At 40.9% G+C, this 27,638-nt stretch overlaps 2 protein-coding genes across 4 annotated transcripts in view; both read left to right on the top strand.

Annotated features, from left to right (window-relative positions):
- FAM126B (family with sequence similarity 126 member B) overlaps positions 1–9,547 on the top strand; it is a 50,240-nt gene extending 40,693 nt beyond the window's left edge. For all 3 annotated transcript variants that reach the window (XM_030952042.1, XM_030952043.1, XM_030952041.1), the window contains one exon: positions 1,672–9,547. In XM_030952042.1, coding sequence (XP_030807902.1) covers positions 1,672–2,276 — 605 coding nt within the window. In that variant the 3' untranslated portion in view covers positions 2,277–9,547. The remainder of the gene's footprint in view (positions 1–1,671) is intronic.
- Positions 9,548–9,917: 370 nt separating this feature from the next.
- Positions 9,918–27,328, top strand: ORC2 (origin recognition complex subunit 2). The gene is made up of 16 exons (XM_030952820.1): positions 9,918–10,149; positions 11,038–11,181; positions 11,466–11,552; positions 12,460–12,549; positions 13,841–13,872; positions 15,043–15,100; positions 15,959–16,143; positions 16,747–16,845; positions 18,388–18,497; positions 20,956–21,088; positions 21,485–21,581; positions 23,229–23,375; positions 24,324–24,495; positions 24,772–24,833; positions 25,520–25,638; positions 26,234–27,328. The coding sequence occupies exons 1-16, from the start codon at positions 10,053–10,055 to the stop codon at positions 26,318–26,320; spliced, it is 1,719 nt and encodes a 572-aa protein (XP_030808680.1). The 5' UTR covers positions 9,918–10,052; the 3' UTR covers positions 26,321–27,328.
- Positions 27,329–27,638: the final 310 nt, after the last annotated feature.

Raw genomic sequence — 27,638 nt, 5'->3', positions numbered from 1 at the left:
CTGTTATTTTTCTGCTTCTGGGAGGCCAATAGAACTATTGAAAACTACAGAATCATCTCTCATTGCATTGTTTTGAGAGAGGCTGAGAGTGGTTTGATTTGGAGGTGTCTAAATATCTTTTGTAAGCTGATACACAGCAATGGTAATTCCAGGGCAAAGTTTCCTGAAAAGAAGTAGTAAATGTAGAGCAGAGTAATGAAACCTCCCTGTAAAGTTTAGGGTTTGCATTACACCTCAGAAATGTGAAATGGGATCAGGCTGTATTCCTGCTACACAGAGGCAGCAACAACACCAAAAGCTTTCTGTCTGTTCTGTTTGCCACCAGGTAAATTGTTCCTTAGCTAACACTCAACATGAGAGGATGAGCTTCCACTCAAATGTTAGACTCTCTCAGATACTTGCCACCATTTTTTTCCCATTCTGCAAAAAAAGATTTAAATGTATTTGCTTGGCAGCAAGCTGGGTTCAACAGTCTTAACAGTAGAGCACCGCAGTGGCTTCAGCTGGGCTGGATCTATATTTCTCCAAATAATCACACTCTACAGCCTTTACAAAGAAAGGCAAAATTCTTATAGTCTGAGTGACTCTTTTTTTGCTAACATGGTTAAAATTTATACCTTTTTCTCATTGAAATGACATACACGGAGCAAAAACTGTTGCTTCATTTTTAGTTTTGAAATTTGAATGCTGCTCAATTTTCTACTAAAACAATAACTGCTGAGAACTTGGAGCTTAGAAAAATGCTGGAATAAGATTAAAAGAGAAAAAGTATTTATGTGCAGCCCTAATCATATTATAAGCCTAAAAATAAGGATTTAAGAAATAGTATTGTAATACTTTGATTTTCCTTTTAGATTCCAGTCAAAAGCACAGTGCCTCTTCAGTGCTTATACAGTGCCTATAACATAAAGTGTTTCAGAGATTTAATTTCTCTTAATGCAAGGGTTGGCTTTTTTTCTGAAAAATGTAGGTGTTGAAATAAAAGCAAATATAGTAGAAACACTTGAATGGGATTGCTGTAAATTCAAGGAGGATTGAATTTTGGAGAAGAGAGAACTAGGAATTAGGTTAATCTCCAATAGAAAGTATGGTCACGTTGTTCACAGTGCGAGCTACACACAAGAGAAGCCTTCTACTTCTGTTGGAACATTGTGATTGTTAGTCTAGGAAGTGGCCTAATTCTGAAGCTTATTGAGTACTCACCAGAACTTACTCTGACTGAAAGAGAGCCTTAGATCTTGCCTCAAAATAGGATAAAAATAGACTGAAAGGGTGCTGGGTTTGTTTTAGTTTGGTTTTTTTAACAGCATGTAGTAGGAGAATGGGTAGTAGTATCTGCAGACCAAGCTAAAACAAATTAGCCAAATGGGGCCCAATTCTTGTTTATAGACAAAGTTTGGGACCAATATTCTGACTGATAAAAGTATTACAGATGAAGGGCCAATCAAGCTCAGGGAGCACTTACTGTTAGACTCTATTATTCTGCTAAATATGGCAGGAAAATTGGCTGAAAATCCAAAAAAAAATTAAGCAAGTGGAATCCAAGTGGATTAGCAAATGAGGTTTGTTTTGATGTTCTGTGCACATCTTTGTCTTCATGTAACTTGAATGCGTTCTCTGTTTTCTGATTGGTTTGGGGATTTTTTGGTTGCTTCTTTTTTTTCTTAATAGATACTGAAGGTGTAAATGGAAGAGAGGAGTCTGTAAACCTTAATGATGCTGACGAAGGATTTTCATCGGGAGCTTCTCTCAGCAGCCAGCCAGCTGGGACCAAACCTGTATCCTCTGTATCCCAGAAGAGCAGCTTAAGGAAAACAGCAAGTGGGCGTTCTGCTAAGGAGAAAGAAACCTCTTCTGCAGCAAAATCCAGCGAGAGCCCTCGGGATTCAGTAGCTCGAAAGCAGTACACGCACCAATCCTCTGACCTGGATGGAGATACAATTGAGATGACGCCTACTAAGAAACACCTCAGCCTGCCTGCTGGGCAGGTGGTGCCAAAAGCCAACAGTTTGGGCCTGATCAGGACCGCCAGTGCTTCCTCCAGTAAATCATTTGACTATGTGAATGGCAGTCAGGCAGGCTCCAGTGTTGGAGCTGGCACAGAGGGTTTTACCAGTCTAGCAGCTGGCAACACCAATCGGTTTTCAACTATCAGCCTACAGGAGGACCGGCTAGGCCAGGCTGGGGAAGGTAAAGATCTCCTTTCCCCAGGAGCTCCCCTAACCAAGCAGTCTCGATCTCCAAGTTTCAATATGCAGCTGATATCCCAGGTGTAACTTTGACTCCCTTCCTTAGTATTCCCTCTTCCCCCTTAATCCCTGGCAAGTTCATCCTTAGGCAGAACATGAACCATCATCCCACAGTGTGAAAATACTGACTGTTGTGATCTCGTTTCATTTGGTTTAGCTATCATACTGTATTACTGAAACAGCAATAATTCTTCCCTCACCTTCATCCTCCTTCCCCCTTGTAAACATGGTTGTGAAGCAGTATATCATGTACTGTATGCCTTTTTCCATGCCTTCCTTTCTCTTTGGGTGATGTGCAATCCATCGTAGGCTGATCAGTCCCATTTCAACACTGTGAGACTGGAGACACCGGTGGAAATGGTGAATGTGATCCCTATGAGATGATGCTTTGGCTTTGTTAAGAAATAGAAACGGGTTTGTTTTCTCGGTCTACAGTACTGCAAAGACTACTGGATCCTGACTTGTCTTTCTCAGAACCAGGAGTGCCTCAGAGATTCTAGTGTGACTTTGAACCTCTCTGAGTCTGTGCAATCAATTCTGGGGAGGGGATTGTCATTGCTGCTCCTGGCTGCCTACAGCACTTTTTTCATTAAATGAGGGTAGTTTTTTCTTGACTGCCCCCAGTCTCTCATCCCAGAAGCTTTTGATGTTCAGCAACTGAGACATGCATATTAAGAAGCTGTATTCCCTCGGAGACAGGATTCTAGGTTGATAATGTAGGTTACAATGCACTTCTAATGGCGTTGTAGCCATTTGTAATGTTACATGTCTTCCCCTCCAGGACACAGGGTCATTCTGCATTTAGACTAAAAGTTAGACACCACCATGCTGTTAAAACAATTTGGTTTGTATGTGGGAAGGAATCCCTACTTCCCCAGGAAATAATGGCTAGCTCTGCTTCATTTTTGTTGTTGCTGTTTTTATTGTGAGGTGCTCATCACCGAATTGAAAGGTGTATTTGGGTAAAGAGTATTTCTCAGGCTGCTGTCTTTTGTACCGTGGCTGTTGGGACACCCCCACCCCTTTCAGCTACTTTCTCAATGTCCCTGAATTCAATGATGGAGTCATTTGAGGAATCCTATAGTTCAGACAGACCATACTCTCAAGGTGCTGTCTCAGGGGTAGAGACAATATTTTGCTAGGAACACTGAAGTTTCAATGTGAAATGCTTTTCTAGCAATGCCGTTTGTGCAAAGGGGTACTGACAGTCCATTTTTTTTTCCCCCAGAAGGATCACACTTCATTGCCTTGGTATATATAATCTTTTGAGTTTTTTTAACTCATGTTTTGTGGATTGGCCCTGCTCTAGAAAATGCAGAACTTGTTCCATTGAGCCAAGCCTTGAATGTATATGACTGGTGTGTGGGCACTGGCTGGTACTTATGTTAGAGGACGCTGCTTAGAAGCACATTTCTGGTTACTCTGGAGAATGTTTGTCATTCTCTCTCCATCTCTCTGTATCTCTTTTTGGATTGATAGAAAAGGGGAAAGTTCATCCTCTCTGCTCAAGTCCTGTATGATATCCTGGAAGTTTACAAACTGTAAACCTTCAGGAAAGAGTTACAGTTTTTATGTGGGCACTTTGTTTCCCTCTCACTGTGAAGGATAAATGTAAGCAGTTACAAACAGCAGGCTGACTTTGAATGATGCTCTTTAAGATATTCAGAACAGTGAATGACATGGTGTGGTATTGCTGATAGTTGATTTTGGTGGGGATTTTTTTTAAGCTTTATTTAAAAGAGATTTTTTTTCAAATTTATATTAAAATTCATGAAACTGTTTTAAGGTTTTTTTGTGGTTTGATGAGTCACTTTGGTAGCCTAGTCTTCATATCATACATTCATAAAGTGAATTTAGTGGCATCTGATATAGAAAATCAGGTAAAGAGTAAATAGACTCATCAGAAGGAAAACCTGACAGTTTTTAAATGGAAAATAATTTTTAAGGACCACTAGTCATGCACAGATGGAACTAAGGCAACAGAGATGAAGCTGTAAGGCTTACATTTCTGCAAAAATGTCAAAAGCTGTATATGGTTAAAATCTTCTTTATAAAGTAAAATTTTCCTAATGGAGACAATTGATAAGTCATGACTGGAAGTACCAAGTTTATACTTTGTAGAGACTATCAGAAAGGAAGTTTGCTTAAATATTTAGGAAAGAAAAGGTCAGGAGTGTCAGGTAATTTTCTAAGAATTACTTAATTTTAGTATTTTAAAAAGTAAAATTGTTCATTAGCAAGGTTCTCTACTTTCTGTATTTGTCATTAGATGCATTTCTCCAGAAGTTTTAGGACACTTAAATTGGCATCAGGTTAAATTTCACGACCTTTTTTAAAAGCAGTTTTTTTCTGTGGGGTCCCACACTACAAAAACTATTCCAGGAAAGTGAGACGGCTTTACTGACTTCAGACAGGGAAGTCAAATGTACATGTGTAAATTCAAATTGTCAAAAACCTCAGTCAAACTACCTTTTAAATTATTTTTACACTTCTCATTTTGATCATGTGCCTTTTTTTATGGTTTCATTCATTGTATTTTGGTTTGTTCTTGTGTATGTATACCTACTCCATATCAGTCTATTTAAAAAGAGTTCAAATTTATCCCTGTTAAAAAAATTATGGTTTCTATCTGCTGATGTGGTACATCTGTGACTTCTCAAAAATTACCCTTTCAGTGCAATGTTTCAGTTGTGGGAGCTTGTTTTGTTGTTTTTCAGCCAAGTACTGTTGAACATTTACCTTCCCAATGAAGTCATCCCAAGTATCTCCAGACCAGCTGTAGTAGGAGGCTCTGCAGTGCTGTTTGTTATGTTTATCATTGCTGCTGCTAGACGTGTCTCAAACCACTCTAAGGTGTGGCAAGATCATAGCAAATCTTTATACATTATGTTCAGTACATTCCAAAGTACTGTGGCAGAAATAAAATTAGAAGTGTCTGGGATATGGGTGGAGGGAATAATCTGCTGGGTTTCTGATTATATATGCTAAATACTAAACAAAGTACAAAATATACTTAAATTTTCTGACACCTGTGACAAATGTTTAGACTTGAATCAAACCTCCTTATCCTAAATTCACTCTGCTGTCTCTTCTTTTAGAACATTTGGTACTGGAGGCACTAGATTTAGATTTCTGCACTGTTTGAGTGCAACTGCAGCATTATAAAAGGACAAGAAGCAGAAAACTATGATTTTCCCCTCCATATATGTGCAAGCATGCACATACATGCAATTGTTAGGTGAGGAAGGGTATATTCTATATTCTGATGTATACATATACTTCAGTAGGGAAAAGTGAAATGTTCCTTGATACACATTACAATATGCTGTCATTTTGCAACTTTTTTTTTTTACTTTATCACATTAAGAAAATACAAAATGTTGGGATTGTGAACTCTAGCTTGATTATCCTTTTCAGGGATTTATTGTGAGCAGCTTTTTGATTGAAAGGTGTTTGAAAGGTGAACCATATTTTCATTTGGCAGAGAGCAAAGTGATGAAGTAAGAATACCTATTAAAATTATTGTTGCAAGATGACCGTTTTGATTTCTGTATTATCCCTTCAGTTTTCATTTGGAAAATTTCATAAAATGGATACTTTGGTATCACTGTCCATTTTAAATGCAGTTTTCTTTGAACACCCTTTCTGATGTGAATTTGAAGTTCTTTAACAGCATAGTTCATTCTGTAATGCTGAACATCATGTTGCAGCCAGTAAGCATTAGATCTAGTATTTGTAGTTTGCAAGTGTGTTGGTCTTAAATGCATTTCCAACATACTCCTGCTAGCTTTAATGTAATTAAAGTCATCAATATAGTGAGAAAAAAAAAAGATATTTTCTGACAAAGTATTTATTTGCACTACTTATGAATACTGGAGTTTACTGGGACAGGGTTTTTTCTCACCATGTGAGGTTTACTTGTGTGTGAGTAGGTGCATACATTTGTCACGTGTTGACAATCAATTGCCTCAACTGTGTGTATACTGTATGTAAATAGGAACGTATTTTTCAAGATTAAGGGGGAAACCTGCTGTTAGTGGTGGTAAAGCTACTCTGCAGTAAGGTGACCCCAACTCTGCTTTTTGTCTTCAGATACTATGTGGTTTGTTTTACTTCTTTAATGAAGTTTATTAGTGTTCTTGGAAAATTGTAGCTCCAGGGAAATTTTCCTCAATATTTAATGTATAACATGTTCAGAGAATTATATTTTGAAAAATTAATTTTGGAATAGATAATTCTATGCTATGGCTGTATTTTAACCTAAGAGTTTGAACTTGTCCTATTTTATCATGAACCAATGGCTATCTCCTCTAAGTGTTCAGCATTTTAACTTTGGTCACAAACCAGACATGTTTATCTTGGCTTACAAATTTAAATTAATTTGAAGACTAAAAGAGAATCAAGAATACCTTTTTGAATAAAATCATAAAAACCAAGCTGTACAGTATAGGTACTGCACTCATAATCCTAGAGGAGGTAGGGAAAATAGAATGGAATATGTTTGAATGAAATGTATGTACTGCACACAAAAGAAATTACTTTGATGTTAGTAGATCTAATAATCTCATCCTTAAATTCTCTCACTGCCAAAGATATTGCTACCTTGGCATGTTTAATATAACATTAAAGCCATCAGCTAGGTGTCATTTGTAACAAGCATTTATATCATAAGAAGTTTTCATCTGAAGAGTAAATGTACCTCTTTTATTTCAGTTTCTTGTTTAGGTTAATTGCAGGACTAAAGTTGCAAAATATCACTCCTTTTCAAGCATGCTAAGCAAACAAACCAGATCCTCTTTGCATCCCATTCTTGATTTATAGAATTTTTTATATTTTATGTTCAATATTTTAAATGCTATTTGTTTTTAGCATATGGGCCTTAATCTCTGTTCATTATTTTTGTTTTTTCCTCACTGGCACTTGGATAAACTTTGCTGTTGAAAGGTTTTCTGTTGGTGATTCAGGGTAGTAAATCAGGATATGGGTGTTGTGTTAGTGAACACATGTATCAGTCTGTCAAAATTTCTGTCATGGCCAGCTGAAGAGACAAAATACTTGCCTGCCTCTTCCACAGTGGTGGAAGATGATGGTGAGCTGTGAGCAACTTGGTTTGTTCCTGAAAATAGTAAGTAGATTTTGCAAGACTGATACTTACCAAGTTTTCCACATAGTCATTATGAAATTTTATTTAAAATAAATCTTGGAAAAAGATTTTAAAACAACTGCCAACCATTTTAGATAAACTTGTCTAGTAGGTTTGTCAAGTGTCAAGGCCTGTGATATTAAAAGTTTAGAAGAAGGCTGTGCAAGTCTTAACAGTACCTTACAGCTTCAGAAAAGGATTAAGTAAAAATCTGTCCCATTTTAATCATCTGTATTTGAGATTTAATGAAAAAAATACAATTTTTTGTAAAGTAAAGGATGATTCCATCCTTTTACTTATTTTTCTCTAGACTATACCTTTCCCTGAATTTTATTTAACTGTGTTCATCAGATTTTACCAAAGGTAGTATCTGAGGGACCAGCTGAATAAAAATGGGTCCATAAAGTGTCCCTTCTATCATAAGGATTCTTAAAGTTTTCCTGTGAGAAGCTTGATGGGAACAGATGTATATTAAAGCTTTGTATCCATACAGTAAAACGTTGCCCTACATTTTACCTTGTGCATGATGAGCAGAGTGATGAGATCAAGTTTTACTGAGCAGAGCCACTTGGGCATGAGCTCCCAGTGTTTTACAGTCTGTAAGGTTTGAGCGGTTTTAGAGAAGACTCTCTTTGCATTCTGATGCAACTTTTTAATAAGTGATTAATAATCTATTCAGGAGTCAACATTCAAATTGCTTTAAAATGTGGTTTGGAATTCTCACAGGTTTTGATTTTAGAGGGCAAAATGGTCAGGGGGAGATTTCTGTTTAGAAGTATCTGCTGGTAAAGTGTCTCTATGGTGCTTTGTCATGGAAACTTCCTTACAAATCAGTAGTGAATCCTGTGTTTGAGTCCTCATCCTCCCCAGAACTGATCACAAAACAGAAAAAGTAGAGCAACCTTTTACCCTTTAGTTCTAAACCAAGTACTTGGGAGTAACAGAAATACTGGCTATTGACACTGTTCTTTCTGTTTAGACAGTTACTGTGGTCGTGCTAGAATTTCATGTTATTAGTTTATGAAAAATGCAAGTAGTAAAAACTTTGTGGCTTCAAGTATACAGTAGATGTGAGTTAACAATCACTCAGGATAAATCAACATGTCAAAATAGTAATAGATTCCTAGTACTGGGGTGTGTGATGTGTGTGTGTGTGTCAGTGTTCAATGATTACTTCTGTTTTCTCGCACATAGTACATACTTTAGGGGTGGGTATTACTAGCTGGTTATTTATGGACAAATACCATATGATTAAATAAAACAGAGTCATTTAACACTTTTTTCATATTGAAGATTCCAGGAAAAAGCTAATAAAGATTTTTAATAATCAGCTGCTCTTAATACATTTTAGATTTACTATGGTAGCTTTTATTTGCTATTAGAAGACCCCAACAGCTAAATTGATATATACCCCATGCTGCATTTTTAAAATTTGTAATTCCTGTACTTGACAATGAGGGTTTTGATCTGTTTTTGTCCTTGTAAGAATACAGGACTTGCTCTCAGTTTTATTAGCAAAAAAAAAAAAAAACATTCTGCAAGGGTTAAAAGATTATTTTCTTACTTTTTTCGTCATACCAGGTTTGTTTCTCTGAACTAAGGTTTCTGAGGATTTTTACTACTTTAGCATTATTTAATCTCATAGAAGGAGCATAAGCAGCACGTAGCCCACTCCTTGTGGACACGAGGCTAGGCAAAAGGACATGGCTTGGTGGTGTGAGCCCCTCTTGACCAGCATAGCCCTGCTTGCTGGTGTGAGCCCCAGACGTTCGAGATTCGGTACTGGTGAAGGACTAAATCAAACAGGTTTTTAATAACCGTGACCTCTGCTGTATGATGTCCTTTAACCTGGGGACCAGGGAAAGTCTTCATTCTTAGTCCTGAAGAAGGCACGTATTGAAGATCATGTTATTGGTGCATGTAAGCCATTATCTTAACTGTCTTACTGAGCTGGTTCATGCTGTTGACTTGTTGAAATGTGAAATGTAGTTACTATTGACTTTGTAAATACCTGCCAGAGAAGAAATATAATTATTTTAAATCATTGTAAATAGAGATGTATAAAACTCGACACAATCTGCAATGCAGAAAAAAATATATATATATATAAATATATAAAGATGTTAAATAAATATCGTGCTGTTTCTGAACAGAAGTGACTACTTTGTGACTTGCTGGTTTTTAAAGGTGTGATTGAGGCTGCTGCGGGCGGGACGGGCGCTGAGGGAGCCGTGAGGGGGGCGCTGAGGGAGCCGTGAGGGGGCTCTGGCGGGCGGCGCTGCTCCGGGGCGGGCTCGCGGCGGCTTCACGTCGCCACAGCGACCGCGGGCACGAGCCCGGGGGGCGCGCGCGGGACCGGCGGCGGAAGTCCCGCCCCGCGGCCGAGGCGGGCTGGGAGCAGGGCGCGGGTTGGCCGCCGCACAGATCCCTCAAGGTGCGGGGCCCTGGTTGGCTGCCTCGGGGACGGCCCCTGGCTGGCACGTGAGCCCGGTTCCGCCTCGCGCTGCCACCGCCTCTGCCGGGGGCGCGGGGAGCGGGCGGGACCCCGGTCCCGCAGGAGCGGCACCGTGAGGGGAGAGGGCTGAGGTGGGGCCAGTCCGCGCCCCCCCGGTGGCAGCGCCCCCCGGCGGCGGGGCCGCGCCCACGTGAGGGGAGCCGCCATGAGCCGGTCCGAGGGGATGCGCGGCGGCCGCCGCTCCCTGCAGGTGAAGTTCGTGCCCGACGAGGACGTCCTCAAGCACATCTCCGACGACGCAGGTACAGCCGGCCCGGGGCATAGCCCAGCCCAGCGCCGCCCGCTGCTCCCAGGGCGCTGGGAGAGGGCTCCGAGCAGCCGTGGCGGCGCCCGGGAAAGGGGCTCTGCAACACCCCAGCTGGGTTCTGCAGGAGGACGAGGCCTCTGGGGTCGTTCTGCCCCGCTTGACTGCCCCCCTCAGAGTGTCTCTGTCCCAGCCCGGCACTGGACAGGCTGCAGAACGAGCTCTCGGTACGAGCTCCCCCGGCAGCAGCGTGTACGGGTACCGGGGCAGCGGCGCGGGGGGCTGGGAAACTCCTCGGGCCTGACGCGGTTAAACCCTCGCACGGGCAAAGCGGAACGAGGCTGCAGGTGCATGCCGTAGGAGTGCTTTGTTGCAGTTCTGACTACTTTTAAGCTGGGGAACCTCTGTGGAGATGCTTAAGGCACGGAGCATTTCTTTCAGGCTTCACTGCTGGTCCTGCTTTGAGCAGAAGGTCATGCAGATGGTCTCTGGAGGGCTTTCAGCTTACAGGCGAGGTATTTTCCAATTGCTCCTCTTCTCCAGGAAAAAATAAGGGTTGACAAGTACCATTCCCTTTGCATGCAATTTGATACTGTAATGTGTGAGGGCCACTGTCATTTCTCGTGTTCCTCTCTGTGGAGTTGGTGTTCGCTGAAATGGGTGTCTTACCCTCATGGGCTGCCGGTGCCAGCATTTGTGGTGAAGGAGAGATGAATGGCTATAGGGTCGGGTGTTGACCAGCTGTTCTTTTAGCAGGACATCTCAGCGTTGAATTTGTTGAGTGATTTGCATAACAGGAACCTGGTCTCTTAAGTCGGGTGGCTGTGTACTACTGAAATAGAAGTAATGAAATGGCAGGAGGTTAAAGCTTTTATTACAATTCTAGGAACTAAAGTACGGAAGGACAAGGCTCAGCTGAGTGTCAGTGTCAAGAGATTTGTGAAGAAGCTTGAGAATATTTCTGATAACGAAGCTCAGGAGATCCTGGAAGAGAAGAACTATGTTGCTGCTCTTGGAATATGTGCCCAAGGTATTAACAGGGGAAAACCTAACACAGCTCTGACCTCAGGAGATTCTTTCGGTGTTAGGATTGTACAGTGCTTGTGAAGTTGCTTTTGAGGGCTCAGTCTGCTCTGTCTGTGCTTGTGGTAACAGGTAGAAGAGAAGATTATGATTCTAGGATTTTATTATTATATTTGTTTTGTATCATCTGCAGTATAAAGCCAAACAGTGAAATGTTACATTCCATCTTTCTTGGGTTGGGAGTATTATCAGTGCTTTTGAAATAGCTGCAAGTAACATGTCTTTTCACAGATCCAGTGGGAAATGGCTCAAATATAAGTGGTGGTGAAGTTTACTCATTCCAGACTCCCAAACGCTCCAATAAAATGGCAGAGCTGGGTATGTTTTGCTCTTCTTTCTCTGCAGACTTAGGAGAAGCAAGCAGAAAGTGGCAGTTCCAGAGAGGTTGGACTGTTTCAGTTCAGATAAAGTGCTTGAGTGGGGTTGTCACTCACATGAAGAATCCTTGTATGTCCAGCACCATCTGAACTTCATTAGTGTTTATTTGTCACAGCTAATGATGCATCCTACAAAGGATGAGCTGAGGGAGAGGGAACATCCTACTGAATCACTATACAGAAACTGGTTTTGGTGCCTCTTAGTTTCTGCTGTGTCTTGGAAAGCTGTGTTTCCTTCCTATCTTAGACCTCCTTCTGCAGCAGGGTGGATTTCACTGGTGCTCCGTCCTGGAGCCATGACTGAATTTGAAAACTGAGGGAAGTCATACTGTGACGGTCTGTTAGTCCCAGTGTTGTTCCATGGAATAGGCTGTTGGTCACACAGTGGTAGGAACTGTTAGCAGGGTATTTCAGATTCACATCAGTCATTCAGCTTCAGCTGGTACTGATAAGGAGTAGACACAGGTAAACAGTTCTTCCTGGGGAGCTGATGTGTTTGCTATATCTGATGATCTGTTATGTGCAGCTGAGCAGTCTTAAAGGACTAAGTAAGCCTGACCAAACCTTGCTCTCATTCAAAGACATGTGGTCTTCCAGGGAGCAAAACATGCTCTGCCATCAGCCATATTTGTAAACTTAATTAATTGATGAGTTCAGCCTTTGAAAATCTTTGCTGAGGAATACAGCCACCTTTAGGGTTAGAAAAATCCAGAAGTATTTGGTTCCCGAAATACCTAGGGAATTAATATGAAGAGAGCATTTCAGGTGTATGGGTCATTTTTCACTAGCCAGAACTGGAAGTCTTGTACCTGACATGTCCTTCCTTCCCTTCCCCCTATTTCCTACAGCCTCTGAATTAGCCCAGACACCAGAAAAGAATGTGGCACCTGATCACTCCAAGTGCCCTGAGAAGATGGCCAAAACCCCTCAAAGCAGCAGTAAGTCCTGTGATGGTTTGGGGAACTGAAGCTGAGTGAGTGGGGGTTATGTTTCTCTTTGGGTGGTGGAGTGGATGCTTGAGTTCCAGTTTCTCTTATGCCTAAGTATTCTAGTTAACACCAGGGCTTAAGTATTCAGGTTAACACATGGGCTGAACAGTTTGATGTGCATGGCCTGTGCTTCACCTGGATGTCAGATCTCTTCTTTGCCCTGCTTCTCTAGAGGAAACATGAACATCTCTCTCTTCTATTGCTGTGACATTCATTACTTCCTTTCTGTTCAGTAGAAATACTTGCACTTGAGAGAGTTATGAGCTGGGCTGGTATGTTAAACACTGATTGGGTAGGACTGTGTGGGTGTTCATGTGTAAATTCACACTTTATTATATAATATTTAATACCTAGTGTTGTAGGGAGAAATACAGGTGGGAGAAGTCAATGCATGTCAACACAGGCAAGAGAATGTGCATTTGTGCTTGGAAGTGGAGTCTGATGTGCTCAGGGAGAGAACATTAGCTCATTTTTCAGCTTCATCCCTCGCTGCTGGAGTCTCTTCCTCCTTCCTGGCCTCCTAAAGCTGTGACCAGGAATTAGCAGCTGCCTTCTGTGGTAATAACATTGACTCTTGTGTGACCTGACACAGGCAGGCTGCTGAAGCCACCACAAACTCACAGCCAGAATGCAAAGAGTAAATTTATTTCTATTGACTTCCTGAAGCAACACTTGGGCAGAGGGACATGAGTGGACATGTAGGCACTGAGTGGAGATGCAGGCACTGTTATGTGTGGTTCAGTGCTAGGACCAGCCTGCTGTTCACACTGGTCTATCAGTGGTTTTGCACATGCGTGGTTTATCCTCATGCTGTGATTCACTGGGTTCTGATCTGTCTGTTAGGGTGCCCCCAGACCGACCAAACACCTACCTTATCTATATGCAGATGTTCTACTTCCCAAAGCATACACAGGGTAAACAGAAATAGACCTGGTATGTCTGTTTTTCTGTATTACTGTTTGAGTCTTTGCTATCCCCAGCTGCATGGTCACTTGAGCGCATTTACAATTCTCATTGCCAGTCTTCCACTTCTAACCCAGTCCTCCCAGCAACTCTCCTTGTTCTCTCTTGCCTGCCTGTGGGGAACTAGAGGCTTCCCTCATAGGATTGACTATCCAGGGAGCTGATATTCTAGCGCAGTGTACCTTTGAACAGTGAATGCCTGTTTTTCTAATGGACCATCTTGTGCCAGTGTTGAAAATTTGCACTACTCTGTACAATGCTGTTTCTTCCTTTTCAGAACGTTCAAGTTCAAACAAAGTGCAGCAGAGGGTGAGTAATGACTTTACATTGCTTGGATTCTGTATTTGAGTTTTTTTTCCCCACTTGTGAAACTTGAACTAGCCAATTATTGCAGTTCTGGAAAGGAAGGACCTTGAAAAGCGTACTCCACAGTAGAGATGTCTCTTCTGTTCTAACCAGGAGTAACTCAAGTGACAACCATTAATCAGGGCTATGGGGTTTGGAGTCAGTGGGCAAGTAATAGGTTTGACAGCTTATTTGTCATGGGTGGAAACTATTTCCTTGCATCACACAAGTGAGGATGCTAGATAATCCCTTCATATACAGTTAAACTCACAGCTTTCCAGTTTCTCACTAAAGGAAGAAACAGCCCTAATTGTAAGAAATGCTGTTAGAACAGGAGGTCCAGAAATGTGATGCTGTTCCCTTTCTTACTTAGCAATTGGTTTATAAAGAAGAGATACAGTGCAGAACTGCCAGTTGTGGTGGCTATGGAGTGAAAGAGCTGGCTTTCTAAAATAGTACAGCATCATAGCAGAAATGTGTGCAGTTTTTCTGGTATGAGGTTCCAGCATGAGATACATCTGAAAACAACATGCTGTTTGGGAATGCCATAGGCACTGCTTGATGATTTCACATCCACTTTGTCAGGATCAGCAAAAGTATTTCCTAAGTATTGCAGACTTGATCCAGTGTCCAAGTCGGGCATGTGCTTTAAACATATGTAAGGAAAATGTGACACTACAACTTGGTGAGCCCAGGCAGCTTGGGTTGCTTTGCTGCACTTCTGGGCTTAGTGTGCTGAGTGCTCTTCTGTCATTCTGGTTGTTGTTTTCATAGAGGACTTCCAGATGACTTTGAGTAGACAGCATGATATGGAAGGTGACTGCTGTGGGAACTGAAGCATTTCCAGTTTGTCATTGCTTTGGTTTGGCTGTTCCTGAGAGGCCAAGATTGGCATGTTGGTTGGAGATTTCAGTTTTCTACTCTCCATGTTGAGCTGAAAGAATGAAGCCCCTTTTGGAACTTGATTGTATCTCCCTCTGAATGGGAAAACAAGAACTCTCTTAACTCCCTCTGCTTTTCCAGTTTCATGTAGGCTGAAATAGTTTGGAAATGTAACCTGTCTTTGCTTGGCAGAGGGTAGTTTAGAGGAGAGAGATGTTTCTTTTAATGCATGTTTTTTCTTTGCTGTTCCAGAGTAAAAAGAAAGAATTTGTGTCCACCACACCTTACAGACTCAGAAAGAGACTAGCAGGTAAAGATCAGCCTTTGCTGTCAGCTGCCACAATCAGTGAGGCACTGTGTTCAAGGGAGAGTGTTTTCCTGTTGAGCTTCTGTCTGTGGTAGCAGTGTGACAGAAAGTAGAAATATCCTTAAGGAAATCCATGTAGACCTTCCCTCTACAACTGACTGCTGCTAAGGTGAGAGGTGGAAGGGTTAGAAGCACTGAGTTACTGAACTTCAATAACATGATCAAAAGAGACAAAACTTTCGGTAATCTTACCTGTGCTGACATTTAGTGTGGCCCAATTGCTTGAACCAGGCATAAAACTTTTGGATGATGGCTGGGATGTCCATGTCAAAGTATTTCCAATAACTGGTTGGCTAAACCAGAATGAGTGCAGAGGAGAGTTTAGTACATGATGTTTCATCTTCTGTTTCTTTTGTGTTGAGAGACCAAGACTGAGCCAGATTTCATCTGTGCTCTTCAATCAATGCTGCTAACAGAGGTATTTTACAACAACTTGTTTGCAGAATGTGACATAGAAGATACTCAGCCTGCACAATTGGCATTTGGGAAAACAGACATGGAGATGCTAAGAGAAATAGGGAATTCCATTGTCCATTTTTAGTCTCTTTTTATGGTACAGTGATGTTTCTTGGTTGGTATCAAGGAGGAGGCTTTACTTAACAATACTTTGTGATCCTAGAACTGCAAAAGAAATGGCCATCTGTGTTTGCAGTTCTCTTAAGCATTGATTTTACCTTTCTGTGGAATATATTTAGAATTCATGTGCTTGTAAAACATCTAGAGAATGTATGTGAGATGGTGCAAAATGAGTTCTGTGTAAGAAGTCATTCCTAGCTTTTAACCTTAAAATTTGTGCTCTAGCTCCAGATCCCTATTTAGAAAGTGAGAGTGAGTATTCTGCTTCCTGCTCAGAGGAGGAGGATGAGGACGAACAGAAGGAAGTCAGCACTGTTTTGTCAGATCAAAAGACTCCAGCAAAAACTAAGGCTGCATCTACACCTCCTCCCAGAAACAGCCTAGCCAAAAAAAATAAGGAGCAAAAGATGGTGAGTGTGCAAAAATATCCCCCTGAGCTAGCAAACATGAAGGGATGTATAGTGACAATAAGCTGTTAGTGACCTCACCTGACCGTGGGGAAGAACTGCTCAACTCATTTCAGATCAGACCAGCTGGGCTGGCTTTTGCTGTACTTCTGAGTAATTCTTGGTGGACAGGCACCATGTGAACCTGTGTGCTAACCCAGTTGGCATCATTAGCAGCTTCACAAGGAGAAGTCTAAGATGTCCATGGAGCAGGAGACCTTGTATTGGGACAGGATGAAGAAACTGATTCCTGTAGTACCAAAAGGAGTACACATTACTGTTCTGGCTTGGTGTTCAGCTTAATTGTCTTCCTTCCAGCACCGGGATCCCCACACCAATTAAGAATTACTGTTATCTCATCTCTCACAGAATCTCTTTTCTGGCTCTCTCTTCAGGGAAGAATCATCTGACTAGGTTAGCTGTGGCAGAAGCTGCTATAGAAGCCAATTTTGCAAATATTTTCTGTCTTTCTGTATTTACCGTTGCCCTATGTCTCATTGGCCATCTTAGGGAGAGGGATAACTTGATAACAGGAGGAGTGTTGCTGACCTTGCTGTCTTTTTATAGGGCAACCTGGTGGAGGAATACTTTGAAGCTCACAGCAGTTCCAAAGTGCTCACTTCAGACCGAACACTGCAGAAACTGCGGAAAAGAAGATTGGATCAGGTACTGTTCATAGTGAGTCTCACAACTCTGGGTTTTTGATTTCTATGATACAGAGTTCCCTCATCAAAATCTCAGATGCTGCTATTTTCATGTTATTTCTACTGATTACATGGGCAGTAGTAATGTTGATTTAGGTAGCAATTTAAGCAGTATGTTTTCTGCTGCTGCTCTTAGCAGGGACAATGTAGTTGTTTGAACCTGAGACAGTAGGGAAAATGCAGGGAGAAGGCACTATCAGGTGAGCTCACAGCTGAAAGTTGCAGTTACCAGAAAAGGTGAACGTGTGCTTTTCTGGGAAGAAGAGGGAGAAGCAGAATTGTAGAGACTTGCATTAAAACATCATTTTTGTCAATGAAATGGTAGGGGGAATCAAAAACTGTCTTGACTATGTATGTGTAGTGGAAATCAAGAGCTGATCTCATCTGAATATTACTAGGTCACTTGTAGAACTGGAACTAGCTCTAAGTGTTGTCATGTAGTTTGTTAGATGTACTTTGTTCCCTTGCAGTTTCTAGGAGATAGTCTGATGGTGGTGATTGAATTACAAATCAAGCAGTTGTACCCTACAAGGACAGGTCTCAGGGAATTGTATAGAATACCTGGAGCTCTTGTGTCTGTGACTGTTTTTTGTATGCATTTGTGTTTTAAAAGATGGCATATATGCAGACTGCCTGCTGTTGTCTGGAATTGCTGCCCAGAGTAACATCTGGATTTTTAACAAGTTCTTTCATAACAGCTGTGGGAGGAAATCACGGCTTACAGTGTTAAAGCTACTGCTGCCTTCAAAGTAGTTGAAGGTTTAGCAGTTTTGTCTCTCAGTACTTTGTCTGATACATTGCAGTTGCCTTTCCAGTGTCAGCTGTCTTCTGCTGCAAGGGAGTGGGAAGCAAAGCTGTTAAAATTGAAGAGAAAGAGAGGCCAGTATAGATTTGATGCTGACTGTCATGCTACTGTGCTGTTTAAACATCAGCATCACAGCATATCTTGAAAGCTGAATTAATCCTTCGATTCTTGATGCTTTTCTACATTGAGCTATCAGCTGCAAATTATATCCTTTCTGCTGTAGTTTTTTTTTTAAGATTGTGGGCATTTTGAGCTTTCTCTTGTAGTGACAAACACCTGAACCCTTGCTAAGCATGTTGATTGGAGCCTTTGTTCCCATGATCAGGGATGTGATGTTGTATCTTGTTGGTACAGTGCTTGGTGTTGTGTAAGCTCCGTGTGTATCCATTTTTCCTGTAGTGATTTTTCCATACTTGGCATGAAGAGAAAAATACACTGTGTGTCATCTGTTTTAGTCCTAGTCTTGCTGCTGTTTACCATAATAAGGTTACTTAATCTCTGCTTTGTATCTCCAGCAGCAAAACTGTGCCTAGGAAGGTCTTAATGGGGAGAAAAAAAACTAACTACACACTGAGTGCGCTGACAATGAAAACTATTCTCTCTAGACAAGGGAGCATGCTAGAGGGTGTTTTAAGGACTTCAGGTGTTTCTCTTGCTTCTTCTCAACTTTGAATGACTGTCATCTCTTTCTCAACACAGCAAACACTGCATGATCTTCTGAAAAATGCTCCCCTTGCTTATGCTGCTGAAATTAGAGACCTTAACCAACAACATGAATCCTTGTTTTCCAAGTGGATGCTGCAATTACAGTAAGTATCCAAGGAGAATCACTGAAGAAGCTTAGTTAAAAGGCACTGCCAGTACATTTCCCCTCATGTCAGTAACATCCGGTGGATGAATTAAGGAGGAAATTTTTTTCATTGTTTGTGTAAATTTAAAAGTGGGTGACGTTAATTTAATTCAGTGCATCCTGTAGAACAAATCCTATCTGATTAACTCCTTGAACCGAATATCTGAAGTGCAATGAAGTTGCATTCTACCTGCTTAGCTTGCCCGTGCCTCTAAACCAAGCTAGAGGGCATTCACAAACAGGGAACATAAATAGTGAGAGAACAGGGAAAATGAATTATGAGAAAAAGTGCTCTTTGTAAGGAATTGTTTTTGTTTTCAGCAGCAAGTTAGTAGTGAGTAGCCCACCCTCACCATCTTCAGTCTGTGGCTATCTCTAGTGGTGTAGCAGTTAACTTTCAGTGCCCATGGTACCTAATGATCTGGGCATGAAGAAACCCTAATGCTTTTGGAAACACTGGCAATACAAATTTTATTTGGCTTTGTGTGTATCTTCATGGGAAGGAGAAGGGTGAACATTCAGGAAAGCAAATGGAACTGTAGAGACCTTGTGACATTCTGAAGCACCTTAAAGAAGGCAGACCATCACCCCTGAGGTTGGAGCCGATACTGGTGATGAGAAAGCCCCTTGGAAGCTTACAAGGAAGTGGAATATAAGGAAATTTGTGATCCATGGGGAAGACAGAGAGTGTGAAGAAGACATCAGCTTTGAAAGCTGGAGAGTTGCAAGAGGAAGAGTTCTGTCACTGGTGATCTGAGCAAATGGTTAGAGATGTATGTGGCAGAGCAGAAAAAACAAATCCCTTGATGACAATGAAGGCAGTGACAGCTGTTGAACACCTTACCTTTGCCCAGTGCTATTTGATTAACCTGACATTCTTCTTTCTAATCAAGATAATGCTTTTCCTGCTTCTCAAACCTAAACAAAGCATTGTGATTCCTGTGATGACCCACGCCTGAAAGTAAAGAAGTGCTTAAGGTTCAAAAATGCTTATTGGTCAAAAGCAATGACACAAGTCAGAGGGTCCATAAAAATCATAGTTTTATTAGTAAACCACACACTTTCATGGAAAGTGTGGAAATAATGGAAATTGGTATGTTAGTCCCTGACCTACTATATAGGCACACAGCACTTGGTTTTGGATAAAGGGGCAGGATGAAGGGAAAAGAGTAACTAAAGAGCTTAATATTAAAAAGGAGAGATGAATTAAAGAGTGAAAAAGAGCTCACCAGCCATTGCTCCAGCATTGAGCCAGCTGAAGGAATGGTGATCCTGGATTCAGCATTGATCCAGGTCATAAATTATGATCCAGCTGTGTTGGTTCAGCTGATGAGATGTCCAGGGTCTGGGGGAGATCACTTGAGCTTGTGCAGGGGGGATGTCTTCTTATGGACAGGTGTCTCTGCCCCAAAGACAGGTTTGTCACTTTCTATGCTAATTAGTTATCATGCACACTTTGTTCTTTTAGGCCTTTTTGGAAAAGGGTCAGAGAGTGGACTTGAATATGCAGCAGCCCCCCATAATGGAGAGTTCAAAGAGTCTCACTTTAGACTGCTTTTATAGCGACATAAGACAGTGGGCTTCAGTTGGAATGATTTTTTTCATCCTGGCCACAATTTGAGTCAGTAACTACCTTTGAAGGTGCAGCAACAGAAATATTATTCCACTTGGATTGTTACTCAGGCAAGAAAAATGAATTTCTGAGGCCGCTCATTAGAAATCGGGTGCTCATTAGACAATATTAGTTCCTGGGAACAGACAGTGTTTCTGATAAGATGGAGAGGGGTTTAGTCTAGGTGCAGTTCATCAAGGCTAAGGCCTAATGAGCATTTCCATATCATAGTGCAGCCTGAAAGAGGGTGAGGGATGCGACTAAAGTCAGCTTTTCTGCGTCTCTACAATTCCATACCATGCTGTCTTTATGCTTTCCTGCCTCTTTTTCTGTGGAACAATCAGGACAAGAAATATACCTGAGTATAATTTTCTTCGAAATTGTGCCTAAGGATCAGAGTGGTAAACCACTATGAAGGTTTGCTTTTTTTCTTGTAATTTCTGTGACCTGTAGTAAACATGTAATAAAAGTACTTGGTGAGGGGATGCTTGAGAGTGTTAATTACCATTTCTTAACTGAAGTTGTAGATCTAGTATTCTGTTCTTAGTCAACAGCATTTTCTACCATCCATGTTTTGCTAAGTTTGTGAGCCTCTAGGCTGCTAAATTGATTCTTTTGCTAGGACGCCAGGTTCCAGATTCCTTGTAGCTAACCTTATTTATCAGCTGAAATCTTAAGCCTGGAGTTGACAAATCATGAAATTTTTAAAACTAAGATTGCAGTGGATCATTTTGCTTAATGAATGTATGGAGCTAAACCAGACTTGCGCTTCTTTGATCCCATGTATTTGCTCACTTTTCTGCAGCTTGGGTTTCAATATTGTGCTTTATGGACTGGGCTCAAAGCGTGATCTGTTGGAGAAGTTTCGTACCTCTTTGCTCCAGGATTCTGTTCACCTGGTGGTTAATGGATACTTCCCCAGCATCACTGTGAGATCTGTAAGTGTGGGAAAAGCTTGTAGGTTTACGTAATCATCCTGTGTTACAGATACCCCTAGAGTCTTTCAGTGTAAAATGTTAAGGAAACCTGCTGCACCCTATAGCAACAGACTCTGTAGAGCAGTTCCTCTCTCTCCTAACACCTTGAAGGAATTATCCCATACATTTTCCAAGGAATTGCAGCAATTTCTGTCATTAATAGATATTCATCATTCTAAAGCCTTGTTTTATGTCACTGTTAAGAAGGGATATAATTTTTTTGTGTATGTTCACTGTTTTAGGGATTTTATGGTAATAATCAGATTATCTCTCACAGGGCAGTCAAGGGCCCGGTTTCAGATTTTCTGCACTTCACTGTCAGAGCCCTTCATGAGGAACTCCTGTTTTCTTTTTCAGATTCTCAACTCCATCACAGAGGAGGTTTTGGACCATATAGGGACCTTCCGCAGCCCCCTTGACCAACTAGAATTCATTACCAAAAGGTTCAAAGAAGGTAAAATGACTAACTTTATGCATAAAAACGTTAGAGTCTATTACTGCTAACAGAGCCTGGACATTTCCTTGCCCCTATAATTTTTATACAGGCAGTTACAGTTTCTTAGTGCATTGTAGCTAGTATACTTTCTTGATTGTAACATATGCAATATATGAGAACATGCATGCACTAGGAGTATCTGTGTACATACATGTGTAACAACCCCGTGTAAGCTGTTAGCTCAGTCAGTGTTTTATAGCAGGACAGCAGTGGCAAACAAGCAGGTTAGAATTGGTTTCAAAAGCAAAATTAAACAAGTATTGCCTCACAAAAGGCTTGCTGAATTGTTTCTGAATGTCTGTCTTACTGCTTGTATATCCATACACAGATAGCTATGGAATCTTAATTGTGCATGGCATTGGTGTTTCAGTGTTTACATTCTGTTTTTCATCATTACCTTATGAGTATTTCTGGTGGGACTAAGTGAAAAAGGCAGGGTAACAGCAGTTCCCACCTGAATGTACATAAGTCAGTCTTGCAGTCTGCTATAGCTGATCTCACTGGTTTCCATTGGCAGGCAAGTATGTATGGATTTGCCCAAAAACTGGTTACAGTTCTAGAATTGTTTCTGGACTCAGGAAATTGTTTTTTATTGGAGTAAATCAGCCAAGACTCTATTTTCTTCATGCAGGAAAAGCCAAATCTTTATTGTATAGGTCATATTTTATAGGATTATCAGAAGGCCCTGTGTCAGATCTTATTGGTGGACAATACATTTGCACTTAGTTCATTGGTCAGTACATGGTATTTTGCATATCTATTAAACTTCTGTATTTTTATCTAGTTTACATATTTTTTTCTTCTGATTCTCATGAGACAGATCTTACTGTTTATCCAGATGCTAGTTGTTTTTCACCCAAGAATATGTTCTTGTGTTAACGAGCTCTCATACCAAGATTGTTTTCACATGGGAATTTGCAGATTACTTAGCTGCACTTAGAAGAAATTACAGGCTAACTATTAATTTAACAGAGCAGGCCTGATTTTATGAGGCCTTTCTTTTATAGTTCTTCCACCTGTCTATGACAGTTGTTCCCAGGGATAAATACAGCAGCAAGAAGCTAGCTGGAAATTCTAACATCTACCATTGGCATTATCTGAGCTAGGTCTAACTTTTTTTCATAACTTGTTAAAATTTTCAATGGAGATATGATGCTTTGGATCCAGCCTTGAATAGAAAATGCATTTTTACTGAGAGGAGGAGTTTAAAAATCCTAGTCATGTAAATCAAAAGCAGCTGAATAAACTGTGCTTAGTCTTCCATTCTGAAATATATTTCAGTGACCTTCAATTGCAAAAGCAATACAGCTAAAGGAGCAATTCCTGGTCAAGCTGTGAGCAAGTGGAAAGTGGATTATAACAGAAAAGCTTAAACTGAAAAAAACCAATCCTGTAACTGTGATGACAGCGAATTGAGAAAAACCCTTTTAGATGCTCAGAAACACCCAGTATAGCTTCAAACTGTGTTGTACAAGGAAAGCAATACTGGAGTGATGTATATGGAGAGTGGTGAAATACACTTGTGCTACACTGCACTGGGAATGGGAAACCAGCTTGTGCGCAGTTTCTTTGATTGGTTCTTTGGTGTTTTTTCTGACCTTGCAGATTCATCTTTAGAGCTCTATGTCCTCATTCATAACCTGGACAGCCAGATGTTGAGAGGAGAAAGAAGTCAGCAGATCCTTGCACAGTTATCCTCCCTGCCTAGCATTTACCTCATTGCCTCCATCGATCACATCAATGCTCCTCTCAGTGAGTTCCCCCGGGCCTGATCTAGCCAAGAGACGGATCTGTGTTCTGCTTTGGGGCTGCTGAGTGTGTTTCATAAGCTCATGTGTTGCTTACTATGTATTACTGTTACTTTGTATTACTGTTGATGTGTAGAACAGATCTGTTGATGTATGTATATTCCTGATTGGAAATGTGGCTGTGCTGAACCAAAACTGTAAAGATACTGAGAAATACCACTAAGCATAATATACAAATAGACTCCAAGCTTTTGGCACTGTTTGATTTTAGGAACTTACTGAACTGGAGATTGGATAATTAAGGATGGCAAAGCAAATATACTTAAATAATTTACTTCCTTATATTGATTACTATTATGATTAGACTAAAATAATTTACTTCCTTATATTGATTACTATTATGGTTAGACTAAAAGATCCTAATCAGAATTATTTACTATACAGCATAGGTAGCTGTAACAATTAGTATGGTTCACTTTTTTTAAAGCAATATTTAAGCAGTTATATTAAAGCTAGCAAAAACTATACAAGTAGAAATTGATTTTACTCACCCATACCAACAACCATGGGCAGATCTCTTTAGCTCAGCCTTGAGGGGTATCGCCACTGAAGGGAGGAATCTCCACACACTCTGAGAAGGGTCTTGTTTCAGCTATTTTATCCCCTCTCTAGGTAGAGCTTCCAGCTACAGACAGAAATTGTTTGCACACTCCTGACCCTGGAAGGATTTACAATGTATCTATGGAAAAGGGATGCTTGCAAATGGTTTGTTGCTGAGAATTTATCTTACTGGAACTGCAGTTATCAGGGTGTATGTAATGTGAATTTTACAAGCATATATTGTTTCCTCAATCCTACAGCAGAACTATGTGCATTTTAATATTGCTTGTTTAACACCTTAGAAAACATACATCTCCTGGTTTTTTCTGCTCTCTCTATTCTCTCTGTCTAGTGTGGGATCAGGCAAAGCTGAGCCTCTATAACTGGCTTTGGTATGAGACCACCACATTTAACCCTTATGTGGAAGAAACATCTTATGAGAACTCGCTTTTAGTACAACAGTCTGGATCTTTGGCTTTGAGCTCCCTAATGCATGTCCTGCATAGCCTCACTCTCAATGCCAGGTAAGACACTGTTACAGTTCACAGTAGCACTTGCCAAGGACCCAGTCCTTGCAATCTGTGTTTTCTGATAACCGTGTTCCCAGTAGGACCTGGGTTCCAGCTGATTGGTTATTTTAAATGAGCAGCATTTGGACAGCAGGCCTTTTCCAGTGATGAGATTCACAACCAGGTCTTTGTGCATAAGGCAAAATTAGTTAATATTTTCTAATTGTGGGAGTTTTGGGCTGTTTTTAAATTGTTATTATTTTGATTTTCTCCTTTCCTCCTTTCACTTAGAGGGATATTCAGACTGCTTGCTCAGTACCAGCTGGAGAAAAAGGACAATCCATCTTATCCAGGTAAGTACCCACCTTTTCTCATTTGTTTGGGGTGTTGCTGTTCACAGCAGCCCTGGGTTTTGGTATGCAGGTTACACGTCCAGCAACAGAAGTGCTCGAACACTTGGCTCACTGTCCTTCTAGTGGCACTGTGTCTGACTCAGACAGGAAATCAATAGACTGGCTGGCTCTGAAGGACTGCCTTTTACATGCTTAGACATGACTGAGACTGTTGGTGGGGGACTGTGGAGTAAAAAAAATTAAAATGAAGACTGAATTTGTATAACTTGCACTTAAATGTCCTATATAAATGGCTTCTGACATACCCCTGCTTTCTAGAATACATGTGGAATATTCTGTCACTGTCTGTAATAGGTATTGCAGTGGGTGTGAATAATATTTTAATGGTAAAGAAACCAAGATAGAGGAGTTGGAAATTAAGAGAAATTAACAATCGTAGAAAGTGCATTTAAAGTGCTATTAAAATTCCATTAGGCAGCAGGGTGACTCAAATGTTAATTCAGCTGTTTTCCATTAATTACCGAAGTATTACCTTGGCTGTATACTTGCAAGAGATGATGATACTGTAGCCACTCTGGTCTAAGCCAAAGCAAGACTTTCAGGTGGAAAATATGTGATGTCAGACCTGGAAAAATCTGACAATCTTACTACTTCAGTTTCTTGCTCTTGCCTTTTTCTGTCTCCAGGGCTGTCTTTCCAAGACTTCTACCAGCAGTGTCGGGAGGCTTTCCTTGTGAACAGTGACTTGACACTCAGGGCACAGCTGACAGAATTCAGGGACCACAAGCTGATCCGGACCAAGCGGGTGAGTCCCGGGAAGAATTCTATTCAGCCACTTTGAATAAAAATGATGCTCACTTGCTGTATTGTTTAAACACGTAGGAACTGGCAAGGGGCTGAAATTCTGTAATTGCAGCACTTTCCATGCCTCCAATTTGTCAACACCCTTCACATGGATAGAGGATTATAGAAATGCAGTGTGCTTTGGTTATTCAGCAACCTACATGTCTTCTTTTGAAGACTGTAAGAAGTAACAGACTATGGAGCCTGCCAGTCTGCTTCCAATAGTATTACCTGTATTTCTATAAGGAAGGAATGTGGACTTGTCATAATAATGAGGCAATATAGCAATACAAGATGTAGGAACACAGTGTTGGGGAGCTTTGTAGTGTCAGACAAGCATAACCCACCAGATTTCTGATTTAGTGACTTTTCTCAGTATTTGTGCATTTCCTGTGTTGCTCCAGTGAAATATTCCAGGTTTTCAGTAATATGGTTGTTCAGAATGCTGTCTGGCTCAAATCCAGACTGCAGATAAATGCTAGCATTGCAGTGCTGTCTAGTGGCTTGCCTGGCACTGTACACTGGTGTTAACAATGTCTGTGCATGTCTGTTCTCAGGGAGCTGATGGTGTGGAATACTTAATAATTCCTGTCGATGACAGTACCTTGACCGACTTCTTAGAGAAAGAGGATGAAGATGTGTAACATGTGTGTTCTCAGAGTCTACAGCAACTGCTGTCAATGGCTGCTGGAGAGAGGCCTATGCTCAGATCTCTCCTTCTCCAGCTTCACAACTGCTGCACTGAGAAGTAATAATTCTAATTAATCTTACTCATCGTTCAGCTGCCTCAGGTAGTTTGGAATGATGATTCTGTAAGCAAGGCCTCTCTTGCACTCTAGTTGGATTTGTCTGCTTTGTCTCTTAGCTCAGACAATGCCTTCTTCCTGTCTGTGCATCCAACCTCACAGCCAGAAAAACAAACTTGGTGAGATTGTGCCTTCTGCTCTCTACCTCAGTAGACATGAAGGTTTTATTGGAGCAATTTACTTGGGAAGTGCAAATCACAAGATGGTCAAGAGCTTTAGTTTGTACTACTGGTGCAAATATTCCCATCTGAGTGCTATCCAGTACTCCCCTACCATTTAGACAAAACTAGCTTCCAGTGTATGAAGACAAGATTTATAATGCTACAACACCTGCCTTGACTGCATGAGGAAAGAAGAATATGAGTGGGTTTGGGATGCTGCAGGTGACTTAGTAAATTCTGGCAATAAAACTGAAGAACTTGTCCCAAACCAACATCCTTTTATAAGATTTAGATAATCAAAATTATGATGGACTCATGTCATTGCCTGCTCCTTTCCAAGGTGCAATCCAGGAATATGAAGAGGCTATGAAGCTTTTTCCTTTATTTTTTTAAAGCTTAATTGTATATTTATATTTTTTACATCGGGAGTGCCCACTGATCCTGGAGGAGGCCTTAAATGCCACTTAGAAGCTCTCCCTTTTTTTAAGCTTTTAGAGGTTGGGAGACTGCTGAAGTTTGACATCTTTTCTTCAATTCTTTTTTTCTCAGTTATGTGGGAGGAAGCTGTATAGTTCCATCATCTGTAGTCTGCCAGCCAGACTTCAGGGACTCTCTATGCCTAATATTTGGTAGCTGTGTTACAGCTCAGTGTTGTAATAGTTCAAATCAATCAAATAAAGTACTTTATTAATTTTCATTAGTTTGTCTTGTCTCTCACAATTTTTTTAAGTTACAGGAAGATCGAGATCCTTGTGGCAGTTATGCAAAAGCCTCATTCTCATTATTTTGTCAAATATCCATGCAGAAGATTTCAAACTACTGAGTAGAAATGTTTTGCATTGTTTCTTACCTCAAAATCAAGAATCGTTTGCCTGCCTTTTAATACCAGTAGCTAGCTTTTAAATAGAACCAAAACATCCCATGGAGCAATAGTACCTTATCTCCCCCTCACTGACAGAAGAGAGATGTATGACTTGACTTTTGTATTAGAAACC

This window comes from Camarhynchus parvulus, chromosome 7, assembly GCF_901933205.1.
Source record: "Camarhynchus parvulus chromosome 7, STF_HiC, whole genome shotgun sequence".
NCBI classification, from domain to species: Eukaryota; Metazoa; Chordata; class Aves; order Passeriformes; family Thraupidae; genus Camarhynchus; species Camarhynchus parvulus.
Note: the sequence above shows the minus strand (reverse complement) of the source record. Positions and strands in the feature narration are given on the sequence as shown.

What these genes read in the sequence shown, in the direction of transcription:
- ORC2 (XM_030952820.1), top strand. Translation starts at nt 10,053, where the DNA reads ATGAGCCGGTCCGAGGGGATGCGCGGCGGCCGCCGCTCCCTGCAGGTG. An exon ending in AAGTGGATGCTGCAATTACA is followed by an intron (nt 18,498 to 20,955) that starts GTAAGTATCCAA and finishes ACTTTTCTGCAG; the next exon opens with CTTGGGTTTCAATATTGTGC. An exon ending in TACCAAAAGGTTCAAAGAAG is followed by an intron (nt 21,582 to 23,228) that starts GTAAAATGACTA and finishes CTGACCTTGCAG; the next exon opens with ATTCATCTTTAGAGCTCTAT.